Source organism: Varroa destructor, unplaced genomic scaffold, assembly GCF_002443255.2.
Source record: "Varroa destructor unplaced genomic scaffold, Vdes_3.0 BEIS01000006.1, whole genome shotgun sequence".
Lineage (NCBI taxonomy): Eukaryota > Metazoa > Arthropoda > Arachnida > Mesostigmata > Varroidae > Varroa > Varroa destructor.
This window is the reverse complement of record NW_019211459.1, coordinates 1,698,651-1,718,834: the sequence shown is the minus strand read 5'-3', so window position 1 is coordinate 1,718,834 and position 20,184 is coordinate 1,698,651. Positions and strand designations below refer to the sequence as shown.

At 40.0% G+C, this 20,184-nt stretch overlaps 1 protein-coding gene and 1 long non-coding RNA gene across 20 annotated transcripts in view; one reads left to right on the top strand and one right to left on the bottom strand.

Annotated features, from left to right (window-relative positions):
* The first annotated feature begins 454 nt into the window (after positions 1–454).
* The window catches only part of LOC111253082 (uncharacterized), a 30,572-nt gene continuing 10,842 nt past the window's right edge, over positions 455–20,184 (top strand). The window contains exons 1-7 of one of the 9 annotated variants that reach the window (XM_086993199.1): positions 481–623; positions 1,803–1,969; positions 2,710–2,826; positions 4,863–4,967; positions 5,228–5,334; positions 14,762–14,943; positions 15,201–18,335. In XM_086993199.1, coding sequence (XP_086849325.1) covers positions 2,781–2,826; positions 4,863–4,967; positions 5,228–5,334; positions 14,762–14,943; positions 15,201–15,420 — 660 coding nt within the window. In that variant the 5' untranslated portion in view covers positions 481–623; positions 1,803–1,969; positions 2,710–2,780 and the 3' untranslated portion in view covers positions 15,421–18,335. The other 8 variants (XM_086993200.1, XR_015330384.1, XM_086993201.1 and 5 more) reach the window with 8 other exon arrangements.
* Positions 7,173–19,318, bottom strand: LOC111253081 (uncharacterized). 11 transcript variants are annotated; one of them, XR_015330388.1, is made up of 5 exons: positions 18,941–19,198; positions 18,503–18,624; positions 15,575–15,684; positions 7,955–8,088; positions 7,173–7,802 (listed from the first exon to the last, which is right to left on the bottom strand). It is a non-coding gene; the product is annotated as an uncharacterized LOC111253081 (long non-coding RNA). The 11 variants fall into 11 exon arrangements; XR_015330394.1 differs by having other exon boundaries at positions 15,185–18,624; positions 19,196–19,318; XR_002674469.2 differs by having other exon boundaries at positions 15,185–17,580; positions 18,503–19,198.

The window sequence follows — 20,184 nt, the reverse complement described above, 5'->3', positions numbered from 1 at the left end:
GAGCTGTTGTTCGATTGACAGTGTTATTCGTTGAACCGGTGTTCGCTTCGGTCGAGCAGACGGCCCAGCGCGGCCTGCCTGTCGGATAGTGCCGAGAGAAAGACGCGAGCTTTTTCATAGCCATAGATGGCTGCCTGCCTGCCTGACGAACTTCCTCTCCTCTCACATCAGCAAACCGCCCGCTATCGCAGCGTTGGGTAAGGCCTAAGAAATTCTTCTCGTGACGGTGTTAGTCCACAATGTCTCGGTTGCCCTGAAACGGTGACAGCATTAGCAATGACAGGTAGACGCTACGACATGCTAAACAAGCTCCGCTGCGGGGCACACGCGTACAGGTCGAAAGCTAAATTTTGTTAGCAATAACGCTTGACTGAGGCTGTTGCGGAACTGAACGGAACTTGTGAGATATAGCCAGCTTGAACTACACTGCGGCTGCCCGTTGTTTGCCGCATTCCGAACTGTTGGCAACTCAGCTGATGGCTTTGTCCGCAGACAGCTTTTCCAGCAAGCGGAAAGAACGATGGACCGCTTTTACCCCTCCGCCCACAGATCGTCCCTCTCAGCCGCCAAATGTGACGTCAACATGAATGGCAGGGTGAGCGCTGCCGACACTCCGTAAGACCGTAAGCTTATGTAGATATTCAACCATAAAAAAATATATACATATATATATATTTACAGATAGGCCCCGCTTTACTGCTTGGTGTTATATTGGGGATACAAGTCAGAGTAAAATAGGACTAGATGAAGGGATAGAACGCAAGCAGCGTTACTAGATTGTGTAGCGCTGAGGAAGCAATTCATGAAGTAGTGGACTAATTAATATAGTCTAGCAAAGGATCGCTCTAAGTAAGAGATGACAACGGTTTTGGAACTGCAGTTGAATAAATCAACTGTGGCTAAATTGGATTCGGGACTGGTATTTGCTTTGCAGCAATTGGCTAAAGTACTCCTGATTGGTTATGGTATTTCAATTGTACCTATAATCGGATGCAATTTATACAAAACAAGTAGATTGTTGTAGTATCGAACAGTATGAGAAAACGACGAATATTTGTATAGATGTTCCTTAAATAGTTTCTAGAAATTAATATGTAGCGAGCCGAAGATGTGTTTCATCCCTAACTACGTTTATAAAAAGCCATTTCATGAAGATTTCTTTTTGCAGAGCCAATGTTTGTTGGCAATCGTAGAATTGGAGTTGTGTTAGAATATTTCTTGTGACGACGCCCGATAGCGCCGCAACTGCAGTGGAGTCATTAATGTACTTCTCGCTCATCAGTGCCGTACGTTTGATCGTGACGTTGGCAGAAGCAGAAGACTTAGTGAGTCATCGGGAGACGTCGAAGTGGACTGTACCCTAAAGATCACGAGAAATTTCGCGTAAATCATAACTCTGCCCAAATTGCAACGAAATAAAGGAAAATAGTCTTTGAAAAACTATACCGGCTGTCATCAACTAATAGTACAATAAAACTATCAAGCGTTCGGAATAATAGAATTATGGTATTATGGAAGATTAAGAAATTATGGGCAAAATTCTGCTCAGAGTACGCAAAAATTGGTTAAAGGTTCAAGCAGATATTGCCGTTTTAGAAAAACATGTCGAGTCTTTCTTTTTTTTATCCTGAGATGCACTCTATTATTTAGATATGCCTTTGGAGAAGGAAACGCGTGAAATGTCACACAGAAGGTTACTCGCATAACCGCAAAGGTTTGATAAGTCGTACATACGAGCACCTTTTCTTCTTAGCATTTGAAATCATATCAGACGACTCGCAGTAATCATGATGAGTTTTCAGATGTAAGCCTATCGAAGAGGGTCGGTAACTGCCACTTGCTTCATCACATTGTGACATTATTGCTATCTACGGGCAGATCTATGTGGTAGAAAAGAAATTTGTGTTCTGTTTCGCTGCACTCGTGACGTCAAACTAACGATGACTCATACACTTGACGACGCCGGAAGGTGTGTTTCACTCATTATGTGGATTAGTCAGTCGAATTCAATTTAACGAAAAAAAACCAAGAACGATATGCAAACATTTTATATAATACAAAATCTAGAACTAATTATAGTTCGTTATTTTCATGTCTGCTATTAATAAAAACTGAGAAACTAATAGCGAACGGGTGATCGCTCTCCGGATTGTTGCAACAGTCACCTTATTGTTCATTTGTTACCCACCGTTGGTTCCATTGGCTACAATAGGTCAAACTTTATTACGTGGCCAGAGGAGAAATGGTAAAAACAATATTATTAAGCCGAAAAAATTGATATTTGCTGTGTCATCGACCGCAAAATTATGAGCCAATAGCATTAACGGAGTTAGACTTTTGAATGCAAACTATAGGTAGGAGTGGTGCCATCTAGAGTAAAAGTTCTCGATATAATCTAATGTTTTTATTTTTTAGATACAAAGAGGTATTTTCAGATCACCTGATAAACGCATTTTGCATTAAAACGCGCCCTTTGCGATTTGTTTCTATAAAGTGCCTCAAATGCTTGACTTTTGCACAACGATTGAAACAGTCGAATAAATCTTTTTTTTTTTTTTTTTTTTTTTTTTTTTGTGAATAATATTGCCTTGTGATCTTGTATTAATAATCCTACTTAAAAATATCAAAGATCCTTAGGAAGTTTTTTTTTTAATAAGTCGTATTTGATAAACGAAGGCGGTTTTCAATCTAATCTATATTGATTTTCAGTGATTGAAGAAAAGTTGGAAAATGACAGACGAGATTCGTCGAGTTCAGAGAGAACACTTTCCGAAACCTAGATGTTTAAGACGCTTAATTGCTACCTGGGACCCGCTATTATTTTTGGTAAGTCTCGATCTAGCCTTCGCATATTTTTATAGAGCATTACCAAGTGTCGTCTATTAATCTCTCTATGTTTTGAACTTTACGTTCGGTATCGCCGTTAGACATTTCATCGGACGGATGGCTCCCAGCATGAAACGAAGTCTGCCTGTCTATGGCTGGGTTCGAACCTAGATCTGTCGTCTAGTATTCGAATAAACCTCAGTTCTAGGTACCTAAATATCAGCCACTATATGTTGACATAATAGCAGTGCCTTTTAGTGTTATCGTATCTGTAAAGGTTAGCAATGTACGGATGTTTCTGTAGGTGGCTGACGCCGCAATTAATTTTTTTAGAAAGAAGAACAGTTAGAAAGAAAGAAAGACGGTATGTGAAAATATTAGTAAACAAAACATATTGAAAGGTCTTTCTAGAGATTTTAGCAAACGATGAAAACGGCTAACGCCAAATTTGCCGGCCGAAGTTTTTACCTGGACTTCGTCTACTTTCCCAATTGTCTCGATAACTGTTCGCGTTAGTCAAAAAGTATGTATGTTGGCATACAAGTTGCACGTTTGAAAGCCTAAAAGCACAAAAAGTTGTTTAATCGGTTTCGTAGGCTGACTGATGCCTTTATTTCCGACCAGGCAGCAATCCACTGACGCAGCCAAGACGTCAAGAACACAACACCATGTAGCCCCGGTAGTATTTGCTATCGCTACTGTTTCTTTGTTATCAATTTTCTTCCTTGTCTCAAATCACCGATTTCTTACCGATACAACAACAATTGAAATTCACGTTATGTAAAGAGTTAATCAGCACCCCACAGTTGAGTTGAAAGTTATCAGAAAAGCTCCACGATAGTGCGTTCATTACGGCTTGGTTTTGTCGGTGACCTGACGTCTCGTCGAAGGCAAATACAGGGACTAGATAACAAAAGACGACAACTATTAGACAGGTTTTGACAGACCTACTTATATGCACATGTACACACGTTTGGGTTAACACGGGCAGTTTTCAAAGCAATCGGCAAAGCGCCTCCTGAGTCTTTCTATTTTAACCTTATTTCCGTAGCATTTCCTAACTAAACTACAATAAATGATATCAGTTGTTTTTCAACTATCAATTTACTAACTACTGTGATGTAACATTTTAATGCTTGCTTGAGAAAGGCACGATTGTACCTCAGCTCTTTGAGATCAGGTCTATCCGATCGTAGAAGTCTGTTCAATGGCTGGTGCTTGTTAAAATTAATGAATTTAGCTAGAACGAATGTCTCTAGCTTTAATTCAGGTCTGTAGAAGGGCTGGTGCGTACGAAATATCGTGTAGACCCTGACTCCGAAGCTTCCTTGGTAAAGCGTAATCGTATTAGCTGTTCCATTTGACCGAGACTCTTTCCGATATAATACAGTCAGTTTAGTTCAAAGATCAAAGGTCATTTTTCCAACTAAAGAGAATTTGTTTGATGAAAAGGTACGACCGTTTTAAAATCTAACTGAGAAAGTGACTGATTACCGATTAATGCTTCACATTGGTCTCATCATACTACTTCGTCGCAGCAATGGCCGGTTTAATGCGTATTCAATCAATAGTAGCAATTGCCCTGCGTACTAGGCCCGGCAACGTGGTAGCTGGCAGCTATCTTCACGTGAGAAAGCCTTAATTCAAAGCTGTGTTGCGTAGACTACACACAGTTCTCTGCACACGACTAACAAGGTTACGTAGTTATTATGAATCTGTTCGAAATAACCACTGATATCGTTTGGTCGTTACGATAGCTTTCTAGTGAACTAAATTTCACACTTGAATTTCTACGCTGAAAAACCATCTATTTGATGCATATATACACGTCCCCAATGTCAAGTATATATCCATGTCTTATTATATTATGATAAGATTTCATTTTAGGTATACACAGGTAGTATGGAGGCTCCAACACAATGCAATCTGATTGTTATTTTTTCGTTTCTGTTTGGCCTTAGTCGGCCTTTTCGGGGTCACATTATATTATGATTTGCGTCTCACCTAAATGGTACATTTTGCATTATGGTTTGTAGGTGTTGCACCATTCTTTTGCGAGCTCTTCCCACGCGTCACTTGTTTTAATTCGTTTACACAGCGCATCCTTCCTGCTTGCTTTTTTTGCCGCTATACCATTAACAGTAATTATTCCCGATAAAGTACAATCTATATATATATATATAATTATGATATCCTTGTTAATAACATAATTATCCCTATCACTCAGTGTTGTTCACAATTATACTTCGAGCTATGTTGAATATTTATCAGTTACTACATGTATAATTACCATAGTGGTTATGATCCAAGTCCTGTTATTACAATTAGCCCTATAGTAAGCTATACATGGTTCTTAACTTACAGACTTAGTTGTCTGAATTGCATTGTCCACAATTGATAGGAACCACTTGGGTGATACCAAAATGCCTGGAGAGGTCATCGCGTTCGTGTGCATCTTGTGAATTTGCTGCTGCTGCTGCTGCTGCACGAGTGTATGCAGCTTTTGAGGTTGGTGTCAGTGTCACGTTCATATCATACATTGCTGAACTCAGATTTAACGTCAACACGTGAAGGCTAATTTTTTTTTACTGAAAACTCCGCAATTGATGTCCATTACTATCGCTATGTATTTATCTCGTCCACCTTCCGCCAATAAGCGATTGGAAACATCTTTTTGCAGAAGTCATTGTCACCAATCTGACTAAGGAAACACTAAAAGCTGTGTATATACATATATACACTAACAACGTATTCATTCATATAGTGCCGATTCAACAATCGTACACCGAGAGTATCACTATAAGTACAAACACAATGGCAGCTAATAGCATATGATTAGTAAGTATAACCCCAGACATAAAAATTACTTATTTTTATTTACTTTTTTTTTACTTATTAAAAAAGCTCCAGGTCTATTGAGGTAGGATATTCATAGTGCAGAATACGATACGTCAATACCATTCGTTTCGCTATGCTTCGAGTCGGATAAACACGGGATTAGCGCCGCACCGTGCAGAGCTTGAACAGCATTGGACATGACCACGCACGCGAGGTCTTATTATGGTTTTGTTTCACAGACCGAATAATGATAAATTATACATTAGTTTTCGTTCGCCAGATTATTCTTTCAATAGATTCGGTTGCTTCTCTTTCGTGTACTATAATCTACCGTATGGAAGAGCATTTACACCACAGATTGAAGCTGCCTCTGATAAACAGAGATTCGAATTAATTAAGCCCGACACCCTTCTTAGAATGCTTTTCCCTACTTCAACGGCTATACTACTATCCCCAGTTTAACCCATCTATGCCCGCCTCTGGGCTACTTCCCCGTGCTACTATTTCGTCAATGCTACTGTATCGTTGTATGTATTTATATTTGAACGTATGTAAAAATTCAGTGTAATAATTATATTAACGGAAATTAATATTACTGTGCTAGTATATATGTGCGTGTGATAGTCACGACCTCTTCCGCGAGCTGATACTTTTGGTTAGTTCTCTTTTTTTTTTATTATTATTATTATTTGCTTGATTTTCGTTTTAGGTTACATCATTGTGGCTAGATAACCGCCTATAATTCGCTTGAAGCTCGGTGAAATAAGCCTTGACATATATGTGTACACATCTTGTTATTATTATCGGCTTTACCTTCGAACCTGTATTTCTTGCTTTTCGCATCGTTTTTTTGTTTTCTCGTTATTTATCTCTTCATCACCACTACTACTACTACTACTACTACTACTACTTATTTTCACACATTTCGCGATGTCTGTTTTTGTTGCTGTTATTATCTTCCAATACCACGTGGCCATCGAACCCCAAACAACCAACCTTCTGGCAGGTAGTTTTTTTCTTTACTTTCCACACATTCCGTCACAGACGCATTAGCTCGCGTCAAATTCTCTCTCTTGCGCTTTTAAAGCTCGTCATTTTTACCTTTGTGTTTAATTAAGATTGAATGCTTTACTGCGCTGTCCACAATGTGGCCTTTGAGTATCCACTTCTCAGTTCCCACCACCCTCCCATCTCATGCGCGCTTGTCGTTTCGTACTATTAGCTATCTATATTTCGGCGTGCCTGATCACACTACTGCCGGGTTTCGCACGGCGGGATTTCGAAGGACGAGCGCTGTTTTCTCTCTATCGGTAGTCGCATCGTAATCCCTTCTTCACTGTTATTTATAGCTTGTTTATATCTATTTACAAGTCAGGTCTCGCGTCATTTACTGGTCTCTGGTCGTTGACATATATGTGTGTATATATATATATATATATATATATATATATATATATGCTTTCTTTAGTCTTGCATTTTTTCAAGCAAGGCCACAGCAAAATCTCCTAAAAGTTTTTTGCCTTCTCCCAAGCAGAAGCTGACACATGACTTGTCAATTTAGTTTACGTTTCATCACGTATGAATTTTTTGTGTATTTTCTTCTGCTATTTACAATTATGAATCATAGTGTTTTGTTTATTATGTTCTTTATTTTATCACTACGATCTTTGTCGCTTGCTTTTAACCTACAGCTTTCGTCTGCAATTACTTTGTAAATCACAAGCAAGCTCCATTCTTCTCTTTCTGCTTTCTTTTTTCCACATATTTAGTGTATCCTACGCCGGTTTCGGCCTTGAGACGTATTTTGTTTCGTGTCTCCACTAGAAGCTCGAAACTTTTTCTTATTATCAAAACGTCACTAGGTTACAGAGTTAATACTCTGCAAGTCAGAGTATTTAGTTGTTGTTGCTGGATTTATGTTATTTAAAACATCCGCATAGGCTTTTTTGACAGCTTTGCCACAATAAAAACGGATTGGTAGTTCAAGTCATGTCAGAGATACGTGTCTCTCAAGTACGACGTGAATTTTTTTGAAGCTTTATTGTTTGCTTTTTCTTATAATAAATGCCGCCTCGATCGTTGAAGCTGCTTAATTGTTTCGAGCGGTCGACTTACTTTCTCGTTCTTGTTGTTATGGTCTGAAATGTAATGTCTTACTTTTAGTGATAACTCAGTGGTTCGCTGCTGCCCTAAGGGCATGTTGTGCCTTTTACATAATCCCTATATTTGTATTAAATGTTACGATTTTCTCAGTGCTTTCATAGATGCCATTGTTGAATCATTGGGTTACCTTAATCACGACTGGTCTTGTGGCTCGTAGGCACCACTTTTACATAGTGGCTCCTCCTTCTGCCACAAACGATAGATACTCCATTCACCAATTCTTCAATCTACAACCTCTAGGCTAGGTACATATACAGTTTTCTGTAAAAAGACAACTCAGATACAGAAGCAAATAGTACTAACACCGTTAGAATTAATGTGAGTTCGACACGATCCAAAATCCGTTGAACACTACAATACGATACGTACTATACAATAATAACATGTTCAGAATAAATATCGGGATAGCTGGGTTGTGCTAGCGTCACTTACCGATTTAACGCGGCCGACTACAAACCCCTTGATTAGAACAAAAGATACATATAGCTTATAAATAAAACGTTTTTTAAGTATGAATTGCCTAGCTGGTGAAATTATTCCAGGATGATTCAACGCGGATTCTAATGTCCTACATCGCTGTCAACCTTCAAAACAAATCAAGTTTTTAAATGTGAAGGGCTTTTACCGCTAAGAATAATTTCTACCGTTGAACGATTTTTAGAGTTCGCCCAATATCCGGGGAACCAGACAAGTACCACAGAGCTCAAAGTACGGCTTTGGTTATTGTATTCATACCGTAGTCGATTTTAGTTCAAATATTTCTTGATGAAAATAGTGATTGACCAGCCGTTTCATCGGCCGTCTTATTAAAGTTACATATAACATTGTACAATTTATTTCGTCATTTTATTTCTTACGTTCCTCTTGTCTCTTACTTAATCCAGTCTATTCTGGGATCCCGCCAGTCCGTATCTTTTGCATTATACATTCACTTTATCAAATTGAGGCTTGCTTCCCTTCATTTAACCGTGCCGATAATATTCGGCCTTAATTACAAAGCAACGCCCCGCCCCGACTGTCCAAAACGGTATCATGGGATACCTATCGTTGCCTTTGATGTTGGCAAAACGAAGATGTCCACTACGTTCCCTTTTAATCCACTGACTCTTGATTCATAAGCTCTGACTCGTCGACGCACGCTTCGTAGCGTTGCCGTGGCGTACGCCGACGAAACAAACATGTCACCCTATTAGTCACCCCCAGCCAGGTCCCGGAAGAAGGGGCACAGCCGCCTTAAAGTTTAGCTGTCGGCATAGCTGACTCGTCGTACTTCCGTGAAGTACGTATACCTGGTCCTAGGGTAAGGAGGCAAAAACGATTGTGTATAAACGAACGACAACACAACGCTAGAGAGCAACGGTGTTAACAACATCATATATAAATGTCTCAAAGATATTTAGATACACGTATTGCTAAATGTTATTGATTTCACACAATCGCTACCTTGAATAAGGCACAGCCTTAGCCAACTCGTTTCTATTAAAAACATTACCCCTTACAAAAACCTTTAGAGGTGTGTTTCGGATTAACTTTCTCTAACAGTCGGACTAGCAGTCGCAAAAAAGATATATTCACTTGTCGCCTCTTTGAGCAGAATTATATCAAAGGGTTCTTTTAATGCGGGACATATATTTGCCGTAACACGGCTTCTACATACAATAACATTCCTCAAGAGTTTCAAAAACTACTTTGTAAATGATTGACTGCGGCATCTTTTGACGACAGAGTTCAAATGCCTCTCGATAGCTTTGTTATCGCGTTGTACCATTGCGGAGGTAACCATAAGGCGGTAAAAGATTTCACACACGTCACGTTCTATTGTTAAAAGGTGTTTTAAATCAGGAAGCGATAAGTGACATGGAAACAACGGCCTCTAAAAGCACTCTTTGGTTGAGAGTACTGCCGAAGGCGTTTTTCGCGTTAAGGAGTACTGTTTCTTTTGCAGTTCACAATGCGCAGCCACTCCTCCTCGCTAAGAATGTACAGCATTTCTGGAAACACCTTTGTAGGAACATCCATACTTTTTCCGAAATAGAATTTCTAGGAATTCTCCTTTGGTAGACATCGAAAGGATACCAATGTGTGAACACTGGCCTGTTTTTCGGGCTTAGATGTTTGTTTTCGTCATAACAGATCATTTTCTTAATAGAATTGTCTGTTGTCCCTAACAAAGCACTTGAGATATAGATCAGCAGAAGCATATCCACGTCACGCTTTTTTGTGAAGGAAGATTGAATAGATGACTGTGTGATCTCTAGAAGCCGAACTACCTCCTCTGATTGACACGAGCCTTTATTTGTAGCGGTTTCTGCGAGTATATTGAATCCATTTTCAAAATTCTTTAAGAGAAGAAATTGCATCGAATTATCGAACCTAACCGGTTCCCTGAATTTGTTTTTCTTCGGTGCAAAGGCCAGCTTCTGTGCTAGGTCAATGACCGAATTAAATCTCTTTAGAAGAACCTGCAGTACCTGGCATTCGTGAGTCGAACAATTTTGCGGGTGGACATTTCACGACGCTATTACTACAGGTTGCCAGTAACCTACTGGAGTCGCGCAATGAGAACTTTGTTTTCACGAAGTTCCATAACTGGCCTCTTAATTGGATGTCAGCTACATTCTTTCCAGTGTTTCTGAAGACTTGAGTCGCGTCGAATGGCTCATTTTAGTTAGCTCATTTGATAAAAATACATCGTTGAGTATGTCTCATCGGTAATGTACAGCCAGTGGAAACTAGGCGTTATGGTAGTGGTGTTTCCGCTACTTAATTCCGTAATAGCGAAATCCCGGTTGCGTGAAACGTCTGCGAACTCTGACAAGCCTTCTATCGCGCCCTAAACAACTCTTTGCTATATCAGCTTCTGTAAACGAGCTAGAGCCTTCGGCTGGAAAGCTGCTTCGGATCAACCGAAACTTCTCTGATTCCCCTCGACCCGTGGGTACAAGCGCGACGGCTAAAGCTTTTACGTTCGTATTTAGTAACAGAAAGTGGAATATATATACATTAGCACTCCATACGTAGCCCAACGTTCGATGAATAAAAATCCTTCCCACACCTGGTTATTAAGCCACTATGCCTATTCCGCTGTTCTATATGTGATATGATTGCTTATTACTTTGAACCTTATTTTCATTACATTGATTGCATTATTCTGTGCTATCAGAAACCTATCACAAATGTACCGCACATGTCACGATTTAATCTTTTTGGTATATGTGTTTATATCAGAAGTTCAGTTTAAAATATGCTCATTATGCTCTATTAAGCCATGCTGACCCGAAATAATCTATAAAAACCGAACACCAACATACGAAAGCATTCTCTGAATTATACTTTTTTTTTTCGTCGAAGTTAAAACCTAAATGTCGCAAGCAGTACAGAAACAGTTCTACTTGCGTTCCTGACTTCACTAAGTGTTTTTCGAAAATTTTGAAGTCAGACTTCAGTTCTTGTTGGCTGACCCTCAAAGGCGATATTCATCGCCTGATTGATTTTACTGTACAGCTTAATACGGGCAGCAGCTTATGAGCTCCGCTTTGATCAACGCTACGTCAGCACAGGTGGCCGTTACCAGAGCGCATTACCTAGCATATATTAAACATTGCTAGCCTCCATACGCTTAACGATTACGGGAATACGGCCTGTACGCACGTAGTTACGCACAATTATCCACCAGTCGTAGCTTGTACTAGCAGAAAGCGAGATCCTCATGCCTCACAAACGTGTTCGCACTGAGAACCTGACGAAATGACCTCGGACCTAAGCTCTTATCGACTGCTACGCAACGCTAACTGGCTACACGGACATTAGTAAGCTTATCGATACGTTCACAAAGAGGATTAAAAAAGTTGAATGTTATAGCAATTAAAAATATATGATTAGCTAGTAGCTTGTTATCTAAACCTTCTATATTGGACATATGGCGCCCTTCTAATACAGCATACTACTGTAAATATACAACAGTAATAAATTATATAATTTTATGATAATAAATATACACACAATGCTTACAATGATCTATTACGTTACTGTAACATATAAAGTGAAGCAGTGTTAGAGCGTCCATTTCAGTTACGTAGTCCTGCAGGTGACCGCAAAGGAAATTGGCTTAAAAATAAGACATCGTTACAAATCCGTAACGCCTGTTACGCAAATGACTAATACCCGTTTCCCATACATGCAAAAAGGCCAAATGCACACTAGGTGGGCTCCCTTAGAGAGAAAACAATGGCCAATACTGATAAAAGCGGATGCAAACTTGGAGGATTCAGAAAATATTGTTAGGCCGCGAATCCGCTTAGTCTGTACAAGCTTTCCATCCGGGTTAAATTTGATCTATGTTCTACGAATATCTACGAATGAACATTTAACTGTACAGGTACTGTTTATTTGACATTCGATAAATTAAAGTTATTAATGCTGAAAAAGATGCCCGCATGTAATTTACTGTCTAGATTTATAGTAAAAGCGGCATTGCAACATACGGGTTGGCTTGAATTAGCAAGCTTTTGCGCTACGTCATAGTCTACCCGATGACACGAAACGACGTTTCGGATGCTGCGCTTTTAGTCACATTGTAGCGTAGGTCTTTTTTCTACTTAAGGTCGGCTTTTCCACCATTTGTGGTTTGTTAGTTATTCTAATTTGCCTTAATAAGACTTTGTCCTCGCTCAGGTCGATACGAACGAGCAAGACACGCATAACCATCATGACATTATATATTTTGGAGTTTAAAGTAAATGCAGCACTCGCTTATTATATTAGGTGCTGTGTTGTAAATTGTACAAGCGTACCGGTTCCCCGAACTAAATGTCATAGTCTACGTGTATGCAGTGAGTTTCAACTGTGAGTCGTTCTACACTTTCCACAGATCAATTTGAGGAACGAAAGTGTGGAAGCAACAATTTTTTTGGGCGGAGTTTGCACAAAAAGGCCACTTTGGGTTAGGCCTCGATGAACCTGGCACTTCATTGATCAGTTGTGAACTGCCGGCCGAGGAATGGTTTGTCCCTTCTTCTCTCCGTTGGTGTCGCTTACAGTTCCGCTTTGAAAGACAGCCCCCTTTACAGATTGCTTGTTCTCGTCAAGCACCTGATCAACGCTCGCACTATTTCTCTACTACTGACATGTAGTGTCATAATGATGTACTTATGTATATTCGAGGACTGTGCAATACAAATATGGTTAGATTATCCTCAGTGATCAGGCTTAAGTCTACGCACTCTGTTTAGGCGCCACAACTATTTTCAACATTGTTGGTGGTAAAGCGGCTCTTTCGTAGGATTGTACCGACTGATTTGAGTCTTTCAGCAAACTTCATTGAAATTTTGCAATCTCTCCGAACGAAAAATTCTGAAGGTCGATACAACAATATACTGAGCATAGTTAACTATATGAGTTTAATTGAATGGCAGCGCGTGGCAATTTCAATTGCGTCTGTAAACAACGCTGTCCCATCAACATCTTGATCGCCAGCATGTGACATGGTTCAATCCAGCACAACGATATTGTCAATGCCCAATCTGTTGACCGCTTAATGGCATTTAGGGAGGTCATGTATGAGGCAGCTAGAAACAAGGATGCCAAAGATTATCGAGAGCACCTCACAGATTCATTCATCATGCCAGAGGCTTCTCCCGAGACCAAGTCATGGCAGCTTTCGCGAGTACAAAACCTTAAAAATTTGTAATGACAGGGCACTGGGGCGCTTCTACACTTGAAAGCAATTAGGGCTAGCGTGACGCCAAAAGCTGGCCAGTCAGCGGGCATCGCGTTGCGAAAATTGTTTGCCACAAAATAGAACGGATTCGAGCTGAGTATAGATATAGCACCAAACTGCAACTAAGATAACGGCGTTAGGGCTTTGTATTTGAAATAACACTCAACAACACGTTTACGTAAAGAGCACTTTTTCTGAATTCGTCTATAATGATTGCGGTTGATTAAAATATAAAAGGGGTACCTCGGCGAAAAGCTACTACCAGCACTAAAATACTGATGAATCATAATCTTATAGTATCTTAAAGAACTTAAGCACAAACAGGTAAAAAAGGCGGGTATATCTCAACCATGCTTCAGGGGGTTATGCGATCAGGTGTACCCGCTGAAGTCGCATCGTCTGCGCCTTTGTTCGTTGTCAAAGCTATCGCGCTTAATCCTAATCGCCCTTATCCGACAGCAATAAGCATCACAGAATATATATCGAAAGGGCTTGTTCAGAACACTTAAGCGACGCTAGAAATACTACAGAATACGCCTATAGTTGTGGATTGCGATTACCGTTGTAGCCTTCGATTGAATACGCCTACGCAGTAGTTTTTTGTTAAAAAAAAAACCCTAGCACCGAAAACAGGTTTTTTTAAAGGCTGAAGTACTCGCAATGTTAATAAATCTTTATTGTTATCTTTTGTATATAGAACAGCGAAGTTCAGGCTTACATGGCAGAAACAGTAAAAATCCGTGAATTTCTTTAATAATGATTGCAATTTATTAAACCGAAGGTTTTTATTTATTATAAATAATACACATGAAAAACATCCGGTGTGCCGGACAATGTGCTTTGAAGTAAACTTCGCAGACAGTGACCGGGAATATAATTCATTATTCTTACTACTATTATTAGAATAATTAGATGATACGGTAAAATACGGGTTTAGCTGTCAATGGGCTGAGCGTTATCGACGGCTTGCGAGCGCAAGTTGAAGGCTGCTAAAATGATTGTGACGGCACTCTCATCCGAGACCATCTGCCTACTTTGGGCCGAACAGATATGCGTCTTGTTCTGGGGTATTTCAAACCGATTGAAGTAGTGTGTGCGACCACCTTGTTTTGCATTTTCTCAAACATACATGTTCGTAGCTCACATAACGTCGCGGTGAGCTTCCTTGTAGTGAATGATCGTATAAGAGTTACTCTGCGTCGTGCACTTTTGTAGGTCGCGATTGGATTGGGCGTTGGTTCAGATATGTTCAAACGTCGGGTAGGCTCCTACTATGAACCAACTACGAAAGCTTCCGTGACATTAGTTACCGTGCTACTGTATGTGTATTCAGGCGATACCTTGATTGCTTTCGATGGATCAAAAGTAACCAGCCTTATGTTCGATGATATTTTAGGGTAAGTGTTGCCCATATACATATACAAACAAAATATATACATGTATATATAAAATAAAGCGAGGTTTTGTTGTAAGAAACATATATGAAACCAGCAGTTCAAATATTAAACGAATAGGTGTCTATTTTCGTTTTCCTGGGTGTTTCTTTTTCTTGCGTAATCGGCATACGTGTTCGTGATGTCTAAGTTCTCATTCTAAGTTTTCATTGAATGGAATGAATATAATTTTGGGCATAAATACCTTTTAACGCATTTAGCTTCGGGCTCAGTTACTCCGGCGGTGCTGGCGTGAACATCACGTCGCACTTTCAAGAAGGACGTTCGACTCCAGACTCATACGGCGATACCCTAGTTCTTATCGATTCACTGCGTAATTATTTTACTATAATAAAATATATATCTGAATTTATAAGAACTAAAGTATCAGTTCGGAACATGTGTGTTCGTGATAACTGCGCACAGAGACCATGTCGTTAAACTTAGGCTTCTTGGGTGCAACCTCGTCTTTAGTACACATTTTTCCCACAGGTTCAGCCGAAATCAGTATTACTACAGAGAAACATTGAGAACGCAGAAGAATGGGGTACAATTATATATACAAAAAAAAATTAGGAAAAGCAGAAGGATTTACTGTCGGATGCCTCGTGGTGATGTGGCGCCTCTGTGCCGGTAAGAAGAGCGACGAAGTGGTTTGAGTTGCAGTAGTCATTGTGAGCGACGGCAGAAGAGCCGTTTCTTACACTGCGGCAAAAGAAAAACAAAATCGTCAAGTCGTTAGTGGACTGGAGATGTTTCAACGTAAATAATCTTGGATTCTTTCTCATAAAAGATCGCTTTCGTGCAGTTTACTCTTTTCAACAGAGTACGCAAACGAAACTACGATATACTTCTGGGTGGCTGATTAGCGTTCAGAGCGTAGTGCTGTAGCCTCGTTCGAGAATCGACCTGAACTAGCCATTCAGTGTCTCTCTCTTATTAGCGATTTCACCCTGGAAAGGCTTCTTGGAGCCGGTGCTTTTAGGTCTATCTACAAAGCAAGATATAATCCGGGTATGTGTATAGGTTTAAACGCGTTGGTCTCGTGTTCTGCTTGCATAGCCATTGTTACACATAAAGATTTCTCAAAATCGTTGCATCTTAAGTCCCTTCACCGCTGAGGAGATTAGCCCAGAGTTTATTATTGACCATTGCTGGCCGCTGTCCTACGCGACGTGAGTCTTTCGATACAGATTAATAGAACAATACCTTCAATTTAGGTCAGAGACAAGCGTGATTTAGAAGCTGCTAAACACCACTGAAACTTGTTCGACCTTCGATTCTATTATTCCAACTCCAATCCAAAGTATTCCCACATTACAATTCTGTTAGGTTTCCGAAAGTGGCCACTGTGTACTGGAACCGATATCGCATGCTGCAAGCTACGTCGACCGATATTCATAAGCAAGTTCAGCTAGTAGACATTTAAGTAGGTTTTATTATTAAGAACTGTATCTATGCGTATTATACGGTTTTGTTCTGTTACATCTGAATACATTCAAAACGCGCATACCGAGCGCGAGCTAATTACTGCAATTGATCAATTGATGCCTACTTCCTACAGACGAATATTTATTTGGGACAAGGAAGAACTTTATCAAGCCAGGCGAATTACTTCCATGGGTAAGGTCACCGTGGCGGCAAGATTTGGATGAGTACGATCTTAGGGCCGTTTTCGTGAGCTCGACGTACTTGGAAGGAAGGGCAGCCACTGGTGGATATCTTGCAAGACCTATACCCTCTGGGGCTGTTCTACTCATGACCTGGTCAAATTCGATATGAAGCAAAGCAGACAGGGACAGGCAGATAGACAGCAATATCAGCCAAAATTCTAGTTAGAGCCTCTAGCTAAGAAAAGGAATAACGGAAGCAAATTATATACAGTGAGGCGAAGATGCTTTCACCTTCTTGCCCCCGATGAATGGCAATCTTTTTTGTCTGTAAAGAAAATTGATCTTGCCCGCCCTAATGAGCAACGTACGAGCATTTTGAATTTGATCAAGCAAAGCTTATTGGTAAAAAGAAACACCAGATAAGATATTGTTATATGAGTATATTGGGTATAAACAAGAGCCAGATACCAAGAACGTTTTTAATATTTTTTGTCGACGACTACTAAAAAATTAATAGTTAATTAAACACCGTTGGGCAACAACAATAACATTGACGAGGGCGTCTAATCAAGCAACAAAGAGAAAACATCGCGCAAAATAAGTGTTGTGATCTGACTGTACATACCACCGATCTGTCAGACCATGCTGATACGTTGATGCATAACTTCAGTGGTCGAACGAAATAGAAACTGTGCAGCGGTTTAACAATTGTCTGTAATCCGCCGCTTCTCTTCCTTGAGCCAACGGCGAGCATCGACACTACAGCGTGTCGAAAGGTTTGGCAATGCGCTAACAGCTTTTCAACGCGGAGTAGGTTCACCTCACGCGTGCATGCTGACTTCTCGCTCGATAGAAGAGTGCGAAGCGCTCTGTCAGCGTATTGGCATAATTGTGGCGGGTAGGATCCGTTATATTAGCTCTTTACCAGATTTACAACTTACGTTCAGACACAGCTTCACTGTACTGGTGAAGTTACCAGTTGATTCACCTCAGCAAAAGAAAGGAGTTATTATTGACTTCATGTATTTTATGTATGTATGTATGTTATTCCCTAGTGGATGCCGAAGCTATAAGGTGGTGTACAACGAACAGTTCTGAATGTATGAAAAATGCTGTTTTGATTGGACTAATTCTAAGTGAGACATTTCGCTAGAGATATTCAAATCTTTTTATCGTTTGAATTTTTTGAAGAATATTTATCCTGAGTTTTTTCCTTAGTTTCTGCGTAATGAACCAAAAAAACCACAGCGATCCACGTTTCCAAGTCCTCAAGACTAGAGACATCGGAGATGTTTCCGAGATTGGAGATTCTAAGATTCTACAGTTGTACAAATAAATGTATATCGCGCGTGCCCTTGATACCACATGTAAATTAGCGGAATTTTGTTAACCCACTGATTTTGCACTACGGCAAAGGAGAACGATTATTTGCCACTCGTGGTACCTGTGGAATGCGACATTAGAAATGTCCGTTTGAGCTGGTGATCGATAAGACGGAGATAATGGCTACCGAAAGGGAAAGTCATTGTTTTTTAGTTTCGCCGCCTGATAGGCTACATCCTCCCTGCCAGATTACCCGAACTTCCAGAACCACAGAATAACCGTAGTGGTACTTAATTTGATCAAAAAACGCTTTAGTCTTAATTTGTACAATTCTAGTAAAATGTACGTATCACAAGCATTGCACATACACACAAATATTCATCCTATAAAATAATTCAATAAAAGAAAATATAGCTAGCATTCGTGTTCTGTGTTATTGTTTACTCCTGCATGGATTATTTTTATCTATTTGGAGTTTAATTCACCAGCCATATTTCTTAGTAGATCCCGACAAGTTTATATTTTATCGTTTCGACTCATATCATCTGTTCGATCATGAAAATACTTGCCTTTCTAAAGGAACATACCTGGATTGGTCTGTTGTTGAGAAAAATCGGAAGCTCTTCCCCGTGTGTAGCTTTTTATGGTAACAACTCCCTATTTTTGGTGATACGGGTTCCACTCGCATAATGCTGTGCATATGTAAAACCTGAGTAAATGAGGTCGAAAAAGTTAGGCGTGGTAAAGCAGATTCTTGTAGGATGCTGCAGCGACATATACGGTCTGAATATGAAGGCTCTCACATTTACCTGCAGCAAGCCTACAGCAGCACTACGAAAGTTTCAGTAGCCAATCTCAGCAGGCCTGATTGTATGAGAAACCTATTCGCCTAAAAGCTGGATGATGTAATCTCGAAGCTGCTGTGGTCAGCTAAAAACGTCACGTTTGTCACGAAACGTTGACCCATCTGGAGAACGAGCTTTGCTATATGCTTCATAACAAATAAATTTTCATAGAGAATTCACCATGCAAAGCTTCCCGCATTTGTTAAGTAGAAACAAATGCGCACACCAATATCCAAGGTTTTTGATCTCTACCAAAATCCGTAGTTCAGGTTATCACTTTGGCCGGGCCACCCATACAGTATTACTATACAGTAACATGTCCACGTTCTAGACAGCATTGAACAAAGCTATAAAGTGCAGCCTTGAGTCAATCGTTATACTATTGGTCGGCATGCAATCCTAAGAAAGAACAAAAACGATACGTCGTCGAGGCACCTGAGGCTGAGTTTGTCGCTGTAGTCAGCGTAAATCGAGCCGAGTTGACGTCTCACATCGGTCCATTGAGAATAGCCAACAGAGAAAAGTCAACTGCTGACCTAGTATTACGCTGAGAGAATCTCTTTGTTACTGAGATGAAAAATTGCCAATCAGAATTTTCTCTGCTATCTATCTTTAGTGCGTTGTGCCTTTATTTTGTTTGGTAACCGAAAGCTTTCGAATTTAGTTTATAAGCGATAAATGTGCATTGCTGTCCCTCTATCAATTGTTTCATAGCGCCATTTGAATTTATAGCATGGCAGTAGCTCATAGAGAACGAAGCTGCTGAGGTGGTTGACGCTTGCGACTGCTATGTTCTAGCCGATCGAGTCGTTTGAAATGACGCGGGCATATTTTTTAAAGTGAACGCTTTTTGTGTGAAACCACCCCGGAGTCTTTGGCAGTTTGTTTGTGTCTGTTTTAATGTCTATATAATTGTTAAACAGATCACCATATCGAACAAGATCTACTTATCGTTTGGAATTGAAATGAGCGTAACCTAAAAACGTATATATATAGCGCGACTATGGCGCTATTTTTTTCCTGCTCAAAGCCGGGTTGAATTGTCATAAATAGTGATCCTCTTAATACATTAGCCAAGCGATCATCTATCTATCTATGTATGTCTGTCCGTCCGCATATATAAAAACTATTGTGGTTAATTTGTTCACGGGAATATTCGTGAAATATTAACACCCCTTACAAGTATCAATGTAGAGGTTCGATTTTATCAATGTCGCTGAACTAAGCTCTGAGAAGTTCCGTGAATATGGTAAGAAAAGTTTGTGTCATGAGCTACTCTTATTTTCGCACGATTCTAAATCCATCACAGCTGATTACGCTTCATCGAAGCGAATATGACTGACGAGGTAACAGTGGTTGCTGGGTATCACATAATGATCTATAGACGTGGCTAAGTGAAGCACGCAGATCTGAAGGGAGAAACA